The 12616-nt window shown below is 50.2% G+C and overlaps 3 protein-coding genes across 3 annotated transcripts; 2 read left to right on the top strand and 1 right to left on the bottom strand.

Annotated features, from left to right (window-relative positions):
* Nucleotides 1-133: 133 nt before the first annotated feature.
* Nucleotides 134-1226, top strand: ALTATR162_LOCUS7439 (uncharacterized protein; the record flags this gene model as incomplete). The annotated part of the gene is made up of 2 exons (XM_043315067.1): nucleotides 134-923; nucleotides 988-1226. The coding sequence occupies 2 exons, from the start codon at nucleotides 134-136 to the stop codon at nucleotides 1224-1226; spliced, it is 1029 nt and encodes a 342-aa protein (XP_043171002.1).
* Nucleotides 1227-3150: 1924 nt separating this feature from the next.
* Nucleotides 3151-6314, bottom strand: ALTATR162_LOCUS7438 (uncharacterized protein; the record flags this gene model as incomplete). Its single annotated transcript, XM_043315066.1, has 2 exons — nucleotides 3151-5468; nucleotides 5516-6314. The coding sequence occupies 2 exons, from the start codon at nucleotides 6312-6314 to the stop codon at nucleotides 3151-3153; spliced, it is 3117 nt and encodes a 1038-aa protein (XP_043171001.1).
* Nucleotides 6315-10735: 4421 nt separating this feature from the next.
* Nucleotides 10736-12425, top strand: ALTATR162_LOCUS7437 (uncharacterized protein; the record flags this gene model as incomplete). The annotated part of the gene is made up of 3 exons (XM_043315065.1): nucleotides 10736-10831; nucleotides 10886-11611; nucleotides 11667-12425. The coding sequence occupies 3 exons, from the start codon at nucleotides 10736-10738 to the stop codon at nucleotides 12423-12425; spliced, it is 1581 nt and encodes a 526-aa protein (XP_043171000.1).
* Between the last annotated feature and the right edge of the window lie 191 nt (nucleotides 12426-12616).

Below are 12616 nucleotides of genomic sequence, written 5' to 3'. Positions count from 1 at the left end.
CGACACGATTGCATGGATGTGAGAAAGGGGCATACAGTTGATGCAAGGCATGAAAGTCTTCTCTTCCCACATGCAAGAACAGTGTGTCCCACTCCCTACTCACCAAAGCTAGCATCAACACAGCAGTTCAAAGATGTTCGTCCGCCAATTGGTCATTCGGATTATCGCGGCCGCGGTATTGCTCAAGATACTAAGTGTCATCTGGCACCAGTACATCTTTCAGTCCTTTCTCGGGCACCAGCAAATCACATTCGATGACTTCCCCACCGAATACGCCAAGAGATTGAACGAGTCGCGGGCAAACAATCAACAACCTCAGGAGTCCGACTACTCCTCCACATATAACGGAACCAGGATCCCACGCACCATACACTACATATGGTTCGAGAGAATCTACCCAGGTCATGAAGGTCCTTCTGGAGGCCCGTCTATCGGATTCGGATCACCGCAACTATGTCGAGAGCACAACCCGAGTTACGAGATTCGCATGTGGAATGCAACGAGCGCCCGCGAGTTTCTCTCCAACGAGTACGCCTGGTTCTTACCGACATACGACAACTACAAGTACCCTATCCAGAAGGTTGACGCCTTGAAGTACTTCGCACTATACCATTTCGGTGGCGTATATATGGACCTAGACGTCGCGTGTCGACGCTCACTAGATCCTTTGCTGGACTTCCCGGCCTGGTTCCCAGAGGCATCGCCGTTGGGCGTCAACAATGACCTGATGGCATCGGCGGCAAAGCATCCGATCGTGAAGAAGATGACAGAGGGTCTTGTGACCCACAATTGGAACCTACTCTTCCCGTACCTTACAATCTTTTGGACAACGGGACCACAGTTCACAAGTACAATCTTACAAGAGTGGTTCGAAGAATGTCCTCATGGGAAGTGCAAGGAAGGTGAGGCCAGGAATGACCTTGGTAAGTTAGCGACCTTTGCACGGTAAAGAGAGGTGACCTGGTTTGGCTAACTTGTTCCGTGTAGACCCCAACTCCTTCGTCGTTCTACCTCGAATCTTCTACTCGGAAGAATACACCTTCTTCGGCCATAAACCTGGAGGATCATGGCATGGCGGGGATGTCGCTGTGGTGTTGTGGTTCGCAGAGCGGCCATGGGCGATTGCAAGTGTTGCTACAGCCTTTGCTGGAACAATCTTTGGTATCGCTCGATTGGGGAGTAGAAGGGCCCGACAAAGAGGGAAGATCTATAGTCATTTGGTTTAGAGCAAACAAGATCCCGCAAACAGTACCTGTTGTGTTAGTACCACATCTTTGTATGAATGCTTATGAAAAGCATGTCTGTTAGGATGTGGTTTATGATATACAACGGCAGTTATGGCAGTCGGAAGCCTTGTCGGGCCCTGTTCCGAAGTTCTCTGGCAACTTGAAGTATGTGTGGCCCAGGTCGATCGCACTTTATATGTGTGGATTCGTCCGGTGCCACCGGTTCAATGACGTGTGGTCTTGGGCCCGACGCATCATCCTTGCAACTGTATCTCGAATACATTCAATACAGGAAAGTTTACGCAGACTGAATCATGCCGAAGCCCCACCGGCGCTGCTTGTAGAATCGGAGCCCACCGGATGAGTATCGTTCCGTATCCGACGATTCAATGCTAAGATCTAGGGCGGGATCAGGGATACCTTCTCCGCTCGCCAAGAACTTCTATGTTGACCTCGGAACATACCTAGATGATACAATCCCTAGGTCAGAGACTCTGTTGTTGCTATCTCGCCTCATGGATGAAGTTTGTCGAAACTACAGTCTTCTAAGGTCGGATCACAGAAACAATGCACGCGTGCTTAGGGAATACATCTGTATTGATATCGTCGTCCTGAGTTATCCCAGCTCTGACCGCGTTATGTTTCCTTTCAGATCTCAGCAGCAACACTCACTTTACTCTAATTATCCAGCCACGTCAAGATATCAGGGCCTACTCTAGGGCAATGATCCTGTGCAATAAAATGTAGGACATAGACTGGAAGAATCTGTTACAGATGGAATCAATTGAATCGCAAGGAACGTCACTGAAGGAAGCCTTTTGATTGCTGCAGTTGAAGGAAGCCTTTTGATTGCTGCAGTTGAAGGAAGCCTTTTGATTGCTGCAGTTGTAGCCTTGTGAGCATCTAGGGTTGTGTGATGGAGTCGAGAACGTTATTTTAGCATGAACACGTCCTACAACACGCTATAGTACTGTTTCACAACCGAAGAACGTTTGATAGAACTCCATGTTCAACTAGATCTAAGCATAATGAAGGATGACCAGAAGTATCCGTACACATCGGAAACTCGGGTAGGCCATGTCTCTGAGATAGTGCGAGTTCCTTACTTCGTCAATGGGACTGCTCTGCATGACTCCAAATGCGGAGGCTCTTGTACGAACTATACAGATCGGGTGATGCTTACTTTAGCTTTAGTATATTGTGTGTCTCCCCCTTGGTCGCCGAAGAGGTAGCTACTCATTGACATGTAGACCGGCGCTGACAGCAACCAATGCCAACTTCTCCACCAAAGCCTCTATCGGACGTCTTCATGGCAGCTCTTTAATTTGGAATCAGTACGAACTAGGCTCCACGGTTATGGAAGGGTTGCCGATATAGCGTTCTCCACAGTTCGTGTCAGCACTATGTGGTAGCACTTTGTGTAAGCTATTAGTCAAGATAAGAAAGAAAGGTTGCGGTATCGGCTTACCGGGAAATCCAGCCACGGAACCACACACATGCGGATAAGTATGACAGGAGATCAAAGGTTGCCATACTATACTGGGAGCCGTATTGTCTTGGTTGATCGATTGGTATTTTCGCCTTTTTGGGCATATAACTATATGCACTTTATCCCTGTCTTTATCCGCAGCGCATACCCGCAGTACTCCCATTAAACGTGAAACTATATGTGTATATCGATCATCTGCCACCTAGAAAGGTGTGCTCCCAATGCTAAGAATGACAAAGTTAGCTCGATCTTGGAGACCCAATACCGAGAAGTTGCTATTACAGAAAGGATACCGACGAAGATAGCATGAAGATGGTAATACAGGAACCGCCAACGCCCGCTAACTCAAACAGAATGATGATGACCGAAAAGGGAGATGATGCTATTATGATGCATGAAGGATGTTATGCCGATTCTCCATTGGCGAAGACAGACCTACTGTTCGAGCCTATTACCGATCAGTGTGCCGAAGCTGTTGCCTGCCGGTCGTGGCTCCTTGCCAGCTCCGGCGTAGAACTCGCAACGAAACTTGAGGCACTCAGTTCCGCGGGCATCGTGGTATACCTGTACGATATCGCCAGTATGTAGATGTCCGAAAAGAGCACGACCCTTATCATCCTTCTGCTTCAGGTGTTTGCCATTGATCGAGATACCGTGTGTTGCGCAAGTCCAGATACCAACGTTCAGGTTCTCCAAGGTGGTCCAATCTTTGCCCTGTTGCGATAGTTCCTCTACAGTCTCTTGTGCTTGACCACCAGGCGAATAGAAGAACACAATGAAAGCCGTTTTGGGAACGCGTGTATCACCTCTGTGCTCGTATACGATCGTATTGTTGCCCAAGCGGCCCCAGGAAGTTTTGCTCTGATCAATGTTGAGAACAAGGTTGGGCGCAAATGAATCGGGAGTTGCGATGAGCTTACCCAGCCGCCGTGGCGGTGGACGGATGTCGATTTCCACAGGAACTGAAGGAATTGCTACCGCTGAAGATGGTGCTGCCGCAATGCTCGATGTTGTTGATAGCGCACTTGCCTCCGATGCTGCTGTCGTGTCGGGATATGCGGATGTATTACTCGTAGCATCGCGACTGTTGGACACAAAGTCGAACCCGCTTACTCTAGAAGCATACTCCAGATTATGCGTAGTCGGGTCCTTCGGATCGTAGTAATAGGAAGCAGTCAAAGGGAGATTAATCTGCCGGTTCATTCCGGAAGGTCGTGCTCTCGGAGTAGGCTCGCTGACTTGACTAAAGTCCTTGGACGACTGATCCAGGGAGCTGTGTTGAACGACTTCCGGCGTCTTGGGCGTCGCTGGCATCACCGGACTCTGCGTCCTAGATACTGGTGAATACGGCGAGGTCATATTGAGATCTCGTACCAAAGACTCAGCACCAAGGAGGCTAGGCGAAGAGAAGCCGCGCTCTAGCTGCGCAGGCGCAGTAAAAGGACCCTGGAACTCCGCCTCACCGGCAGTGTGACTAGTGTTGCCTGCTCCATCGTTCTGAACCAGGCGAACAGATCCATCCTGCGAAAGCGCATCGTTGGCATGAGCGCTCAAGACTCCCGAGCTCTGCAAAGCAGACTGTCCAATCTCACCGAACAAACGAGGCTGCCTGGGTGTTGGAATGAGTTGGAAGCTCTCGTCATTCACGAGATGTGAGGAAGTAAACGAAGGCTCGATGCTGGAGTCCTCGTGGTCTCGCGTCTGATTGCGAGGGTACAAAGGATCGGCACGAACTCGTTTCGGTTGACGCTCTGTGACAAAAGCCATGAGCTCGTCATCAGATAGGATGTCGCCTTCTTCGTCCGACTCGGGGATCTCCTCCTCCTGGATACTGAGCTGCGATAGTTGCTGCTCTGCTTCTTCAGGCTCCTCTTCTTCCGCAATGGACTGAAGAGTCGGGTCAGCGAGAAACTGTGCGCCGTCCTTGAGCCAAGGGTGGTTAAGACAGTCGCGATCGGTGGGACGGGCTGCAGGGTCTGTCTGTAGCATGCGCGTCAGAAGATCGATGCAAGCGGCGGACACACCTGCCTTGTGCAGCGGTGTCGGGTCGAGAGGAGTGCGCATGATATTGTTGAACATAGCTTCGCCGGTAGCATCTGCGATACCCTTGAACGGAGGCTCGCCGCATAGAGCGTACCAGAGCACACCACCAAAGGACCATATATCCACAGAAGAGCTATACGAGTGGTATGTTTTGGCGCCGCGCCGGCGCTTGGTGCCTTTCGATTGGCCGTTGAAATCAGGAAATACTTCTGGAGCGCAGTACAACAGAGTCCCGCAGAAGGTTTTGAGGAAGGTCTCCTCGTGTTTGACAACTTTGGAGAGTCCGAAATCTGATAGCTTGACTGTGAAAGGGTCCAGATCGGAGATCAGGATGTTGTCAGGCTTGATATCGCGATGAGTGATTTTCGCGCGGTGAAGATAACTGAGTGCGCTCAGGATTTGCTGGGCCATCAACCTCGCAACATGCTCCTTCATGGATCCATACTGGTTGAGGTAGCCTTGTAGATCGCCTTGCCGTACGAACTCCATGATGATGTAAAGATAATCACCCTGGTCGTGGTATTCAACGAACTCGACGATGTTCGGGTGCCGTAGATCTTGCATAATCTTCATCTCATTGTCGATCTTCTTGTCTAGCATACCATTCTTCATGAACCGGCGCTTTTCCAACTCTTTGGCAGCGAGAAGCTTTCCAGTCATCTTTTCAGCAAGTTGGTAAACGGTCGCAAAGGCGCCTTTACCAATCTGACCTGAGAAGAGTTAGCAAGCATCAATTATGTCATGAGGGAATACATACCGACAATGTTATAGGTCTCACCACCATCCCACTTCATCGATGGTCCGCCATACTGTTTAGTGATTCGCTGAACGGCCTTGCCCTGTGCGTCCCCAAAGTCTGGTTGGCACTCCGTGATGAAGTTGCGCAGGTTTTCGCGGAAGCGGTCCATGTAGTTGACGCGAGAAGGTACACGCACGATAAATTTGATCATCTCTGCATCGTTGGAGTTTTGGATACAGATGATTGATCCCGAGCTGAGCATCCGCATCTTGCTGAAGCGTGGGTCCTTGCACTTCAGAAGCGAATCGTCAACTATGGTGCCGTTAGTCGACATGTCATCGAGCATGAGAAGACCATCCGCGTTGAGATATATGCGGAAGTGCTGGTTGCTTATCCTCTTGCCGGAGTCCTGACCGAAGATGACATCAGCGCTCTGGTGGTTGCGTCCGAATATGAATCCGAGCGGCTTAAACTTCAGCCTCTTCGCAGACGACATGCGTAGGGCTAGGTCTGCGCCAGCGCGCGAACTGCCACCTTGCCGTCCTTCGGGGGCGTTGATGATGAAAGTCTCCTGCTCCTCAACATCGGTGATTGAACTACTCATGGAATCGAGTGAGTTGCGGAAGAGCACATGCTCAGGTCGGGTTTGCGCTGTCTGTTCGACGATCCGAATAGCTGTGGGAGTGGCTGGGTGGAGGATGACTAGAACGTCGGCAATATCACCATCGTTAAGACCAGAATTGTTCCTGCCTAATCGCCGCGGATCCAGGACTTGTTGCGTAGCAGGCTGTGTCTGCTGAGACGGTTCAGCGTCCATGTTGATTGTCAGGCGGATACTTCAGAGCGTATGGGTGAGGTCTCGTTGAAAGTGGTCTGAGACCAGGCGAGAGGCGCGGCCGTGAAAGCTATGGAGGCGACAGAAGTTGTCGAGCGGGTGGTTGAAGGGCGGGTTCTAGGGTTTTATACAAGATAGGCAGCCGATTGCGGGGGTTTGTGATATGTGTCGAGGTGGGTTTAGTGCGAGCTGGTGGTAGTTGCGCTGATAGTAGAGTGAGTGATCACTTGGGCAACGTAGGCACGATTAGGACAGTGCGCTCAATGAATGAGTTGCGCAGTTCGTCGTGTGAAGTGAATTCTGGACGAAGACACAAGTAGAACCGACACCAAAACTCTGCTACGTGCGCCAACCTAATGGGACGTATCAATATCTCTTCGATACCGCAGGCAGCCGAGAGTCGGGAATGCACGCTTCTTTGTAGTACGACCGTCCTCCACCGAGTCTTTATTAATCACTCTGAACAGAACTTCACTTAAACCAGGGTTGATCAGGGACCCTTTTAAGCCTATGTAGCTCCTTGACTTTCTTTTTCTAGGCCTCCGTCTCTATGCCGATCAACTTATGTAGAATGGAATGGAGGCAAATCGGCTTCGATCGAATGACAACGCGTGTATAATACAGCGACGCAGTCGCGGAGATTGCGAGATGTATACGTAGACAAAGGGAGGCAGACGTTTGCCTTGACGGAGTGCGCGTACGGGTATGGAAGAGAGGACGATGCGAAGGGTTGCCCTAGGAACAGGCTCTACGGCAATATGTCAGCGCGAACACGTCGGCATCCATCTCAGCTATGCGATTGCAATTGAGACGAAGACACACCTTGCTAGCAGAACCAAGCAGACACCTAACACGAACGTCGAAAGTGAATGGAAGCAGACTCGAGGTGTCGCGAGTTGTGAGACTTTGGGGCGGCCCGCGCGCACCCCGCTATTGGCTGGGCGCCTCCAAAAGTGGGGCACCTCCTACTTCCTGCATGTAAGGCAGCAAGATCACGTTTCTTCGCGCAAATTTCGCGTCGTCAGTAACGTCATGCTTGGGACTAACCCTTACTAAGTGGAGCCACGATCTAACAGGGCATAGTGGCTATCTTTCATCGTCGCGACAGGGTGAAAGAGAAGCTTTACCGTAACGTTGTTTGTGAACGCAATTCCAGATGCTTCCTTTTACCTAATCGCGACAAATTTCCATACTCCTACGTAGCGTCAGCGTCAGCGTCACACATACAGCTACAGTAAACAACGATCTATCACGGTACAGGGCCCATATGCTTACAGAATCTTCACATTGACAGTATCAATCCAATGCGAAGACTTCAGCACTGTTGAATATATTATACAAGCGTTATGTCCATCCACTCACACGATGCAAGACGTTCTGCGTCCCCGTCCATCCACTCCTGCACATAGCAGTCGCCGATAATCTTATATTTCGGTCCTGAGGTCGTTTTGTTGGTATCCTCATGCCGACGTAAGACAAATGGTGTCTTCCCACCGCTCAAAAGGAAAACCTCGTCACCAACAGCCGTTCCTGCAGGCCCTAATCCAATAGAATTGCCGACGATGATCAAGCGCCGTAAGAGCGTCGCTATATTGATCGAATTATCAACATCCGGGATAAGATGCCTCACGTCACAATGTATATCGATTTCTGGACCATAATGATCTCTGAGCAGTTGTCGAACTATAATGAACAGTTCTTGCCATAGCTTCTCCCTATCAAACTTCCCGTAGGCGAAAAGGAAGCCCTCAGGGTTGTAAACTCGCTTGATGAAACTTGTGTCAAGTTTATGGCCATACTGATTAACGCGATCGATCGTTTTATTGGCATACCGTATGAGGCCGTCAGCCGCTTCTCGTATCTCTAAAGTACAGCTTTGGAGACCATAACGAAGCACATGGTCGCGGCCACCCAGTGTATCGGAACTGTGTGAGAGAGGGTCCTTTGGCCATAATAACATGTAGTATTCCCAGAGCTTGGTCCATACACGTGATTCATTTGAGACAGCTTCGTCACCTGGTCCGCTAAATGGCGACAACCTCGAGTGTCTTTCCCAAGCTTCGAAAGTACTTGCATCGTAAGCTCGCACTCTGCGTGTGCCGCCATCGAGTCTTCCAGGGAGGGTGATATGTATTACACCCGCACATAGACACATCAAAAACTTCTCCCGCAGTGAATCCATTGGAACCCCCTCTTTTTCTGCCTCTACCGTTGGGGTACTGTGCGACCATAGAAACCATCACCGACCAAGCGTCTCTCGGCTGTAAAATGCACTGTCACCTAACATAACTTCACCCAGCGCATCCACAGTCTCGAGTTTTGTAGCTCGTAGTCTCAACATCGAACCGTTTACCGGCCTGACCACAGTTGTAGGAGTAGCCTCCTCTAAGCTGGCATCGTATAGACGAATGGCTTCTGCACGTGCAGTATATGTATACCCTCCTGGCGCTCCCCAATCTGGAACCCACGAAGGCAGATCGTTCCTGAATTTTCGCTCGAGCTCTGTACTAAACATCGAGAGGGATGCTGTGGTATAAATCGATTCTGGTGCCGCTTGACAAAAAACTTCTGTTTCTGCCAGAGAATAATCTGGTATCAGCGGTTCTCTGTCGCGCGGAGTTTGAACCATGCTGAGTAGTGCGTACACTTTGTCTCTAGAATCAGATGCTTTCCGATCCCGAAACTGTCTTAATAAACTCAACAAGTCTAGTGGATGTTGCCTCATACGGAGGTCTTCAATAATTTTTATCTTCTTGCAGCTGTCAGTGACAACTTTCTCCTGGTCTGGCGGCAAAGTCTTGATAACCCACTTGCAACATCCAGAGCTGTGCCTAAGGTATGACTTTGCGGCATTGGCAAACATATCCCAAGATGCAGAAATTGTACCGTAAGTGATCGTGACACGAAGAGGAGCTGTAACCTCTTGTATCACCCATATTCGAGTCCACCAGGGCGTGAAAGGAGCGTGCATGAATTTTCTCAACGCTTCGAACAGCTGCGATCGAAGCTGGGATTTTTCGTATTCCAGACCTGTCTTTGGTACATTTGGGCCACTCTCAGAGGCTGATTTCCCGTCGAGATGGCCTGCCCAATCCAGTTCGTGGAAGAACGAGAAGACATCGTATACGCCTGGTTTGTGACTCAATTTGTTCTTACAACCTTGGTGAGAAATTCCGCCGTAGAAATCGGAGACTGGAGGCGGTTCAGTCGAAGACGGAATAGAACCGTCTAGATTATCTCCAAGGTATACAATGCATTCCTGACAACTCTTATAAATGCGACCCATCAGTTGAACCTTATGGTTCCTTTCTTCGCCATCTTTCTGGTTGATACATCTAGTTGCAACAAGATTAGAACGCGACGTGGAATACGTGCAAGTCTACAGTACGTACAGCGCATCGATCCAAAGCACTAACTCGTGCTTGTACTTCTCCCGTAGATGTCTCAGTGCACTCCGTAGGTTCACCGTTACTGGATAGATTTGGCCGTTGAGTCGAATTGGCCGGGTGACCCGCGGTGAGCCCCATACGTAAGATAGTGCTTGGTAACGAGCGACCTCGATATCGACATATGTCAACTCGCAGATGATCGGGTCGGTCCATCTGCCAGGCGGTAGCTTCACAACTCTGATCTGGTTGTGTCGAAGTGGACCCCCAGGATACGCTGCTTCAATAGGCTCTCGTCGCGCACTGTTTGGAGAGAGAAACATGTCTTCTTCAGCTCGAGCTCAAGTCGCTATCTGTAGGTAGAGAATCGTAGGCTGAAGCATGGTCATCTAAGTTTCCCACGCGCGGGACTGAAGGGCAGGGCAGCGAACTAACCGGTCGGAAGACACAGCCACAGCTGCGCGTACTGCCCCGCGTCATGTTAGAGACGACTCAGGCCTCCAACCAGTAGACATTCCATTTAATTCAAGGTCGAATGTGTGACAAGCATAGATAGAATGGGCCTACATGTGACATCATCGCGAACTTGACACATACTACAGGCTGTAGGTACCAATCGATATGATCGCATCTTGTAACACAAGACATAAATTCAGTGCAGAAAGTAGGGGATTTTGATGAAAGAAGACAACGTGGTCGTGGTAGTCGTATTGTGAAATCAAACGTCCAAGTTTTGATTTAACCGGTTCTCGTAGTTCGTTGCAATACCTGCAATACGGACTCAACAAGTAGGTTTCAGGACTATATACTACACGCAATGCTGAAAGTATATTTTCGCGCGTCCTGCGCATATCCTCTCACATCGTGGAAGCGCGTGTCCCTCATTAATCTTGCCGAATACGGTTTAGCTTCGCGGAAGTGACATCTGGCTCCAACCAGGATTACAAGAACTCCGCAATCAGCTCCACGTCGCATGCCACCAATTCACTCCGCAAATCGTAGCGCCCCTTGACGAAAATGAGGGGATTATGGGCACTTCCGGCGGTGCTGCGCATAGCACTGGCAAACCAGCACGCATTCAGCGTCTTTGACGATTTGCTCGCTTTCCCACAGGTACGATGCGCTGCACACGCGAATAGCATCATCACTCGCTGACAGAACGCTCAGTATGAGGTTTTATGGCCGGACACTTTCGTCACCGAGAACGATGCGACGTTTCTTCTCTCACACAGATCACCCAGCTCGAGCTCTGCAACACCGGGTTCGCAAGAGACGCAGGAACTCTCGAAGCGCGATAAGCCGGCAGCGAACACACCGTCCGTAGACGATACGCTCGAGCAAACATACGAAGCAGTAGTGCTGCATGGCCAGCGGTACCTTTGCAGCATACCCGTAATACCTGAAGAGATACCACAGAATGACACCACATCGGCTGAGGAAGCCAAAGCCGAGGAGGAGAAGGAGCTCATACGGGCAGCAGACCGTGGATGGGAGTTGCTCGAAGGCATGAAGGGTAACTGCATATACTATGTGAGCGGGTGGTGGAGTTATAGCTTCTGCTACAAGGATGAAGTCAAACAGTTCCACCAGTTGCCACAGAGTCGAGGAGTCCCCCACTACCCACCTGTAGAGGATACGAGCGTACACAGCTTTGTACTGGGGAAATACCCGAAAGAGGAGAAGAGCAAGAAAACGGGCACGCAGAAAACGCTTGGGAATGAACAGGGCAGCAAGGAGGCTTTTGATGATGAGGGTGACATAAGCGATGAGGAAGAGAAGGGTCTGGAGATCTCAAGACTAGAGACCAAGGGGTCGAACAGATACATGGTCCAGCGGCTATCCGACGGTACCGAATGCGACTTGACAGGCAAACCGCGCAAGATAGACGTACAGGTATGCATTTGCACGCTCATCGTCCTATACTGCACGATGCTGACATATCTACCAGTTCCACTGCAACCCGCAGTCTGCCGACAGAATTGCTATGATTAAGGAAACAAGCACCTGCTCCTACCTCATGATCGTCGATACGCCCCGCCTCTGCCACGATATTGCCTTCACCCCACCGCAAGAGAACCTTGCGCATCCCATAACCTGTGAGCCCGTTATCCCCGAGTCTGAAGTCGACGCATGGACGCAGGCACAAGTGTCGGCCAAGATGGCCGCAGCTGAACGTCTCATCGCTGCGCACAATACAGCCGACGATGCAAACACGAACCCGCTTCGCGATCTCGCCGACGGCCTCGAGGGCTCTACAAAGCGCATCATCATCGGTGGCATCGAAGTCGGCGCGAAGATGTTTGTTGGAAGCGAAGGCAAGGTGATCGAGAAGTCAGTTGTTGTCGGAGGAGGCAAGGAAACATTCATCGGCACTGTAGCGAGCAGCGATGGTAAGCAGATGTCCAAGGAAGAGATGAAGAAGCTCAACATTGCCGACCCCAAGGATGTCGAGACTTTGAAAGGCAATCTGAAGAAGCTGGCTGGCAAGAAAGGGTGGAAATTGGATCTCGTAGATACACCAAGAGGCAGGGAGTTTAGAGGCATCATCGATACCGAAGATCAGGATACTGAGAAAACGAAGAAGACGACGAAGAACAAGGATAATGATAGTGCAGGAATGGGTAAAGAAAAGGAGCACGATGTTGAGCAAGACGACGAAGAAGAGATGCAGGAGGGAAGCGAGGAGGTATACAAGGACGAGCTGTGAGTTCTTCTAGGACAGTAATGACCCTTGGTCACTATACTTATGTTCACGGCTTATACTGAGTACCACGAAGACGAGAGTTTATAACGATCAATTGTGCAGCCTTTTTTGCCTTTTTGATTCTGATGGGTGATTTTACATGAACCTCTAAGAACAGCCAGACGTGTACTCTCACTTTGCTCGACAACGAAAAC

This window comes from Alternaria atra (assembly GCF_907166805.1).
Source record: "Alternaria atra isolate CS162 genome assembly, contig: 28, whole genome shotgun sequence".
In the NCBI taxonomy this organism is placed as follows: domain Eukaryota; kingdom Fungi; phylum Ascomycota; class Dothideomycetes; order Pleosporales; family Pleosporaceae; genus Alternaria; species Alternaria atra.
The sequence above is the reverse complement of the archived record's forward strand: the minus strand, read 5'-3'. Positions and strand labels throughout refer to the sequence as shown.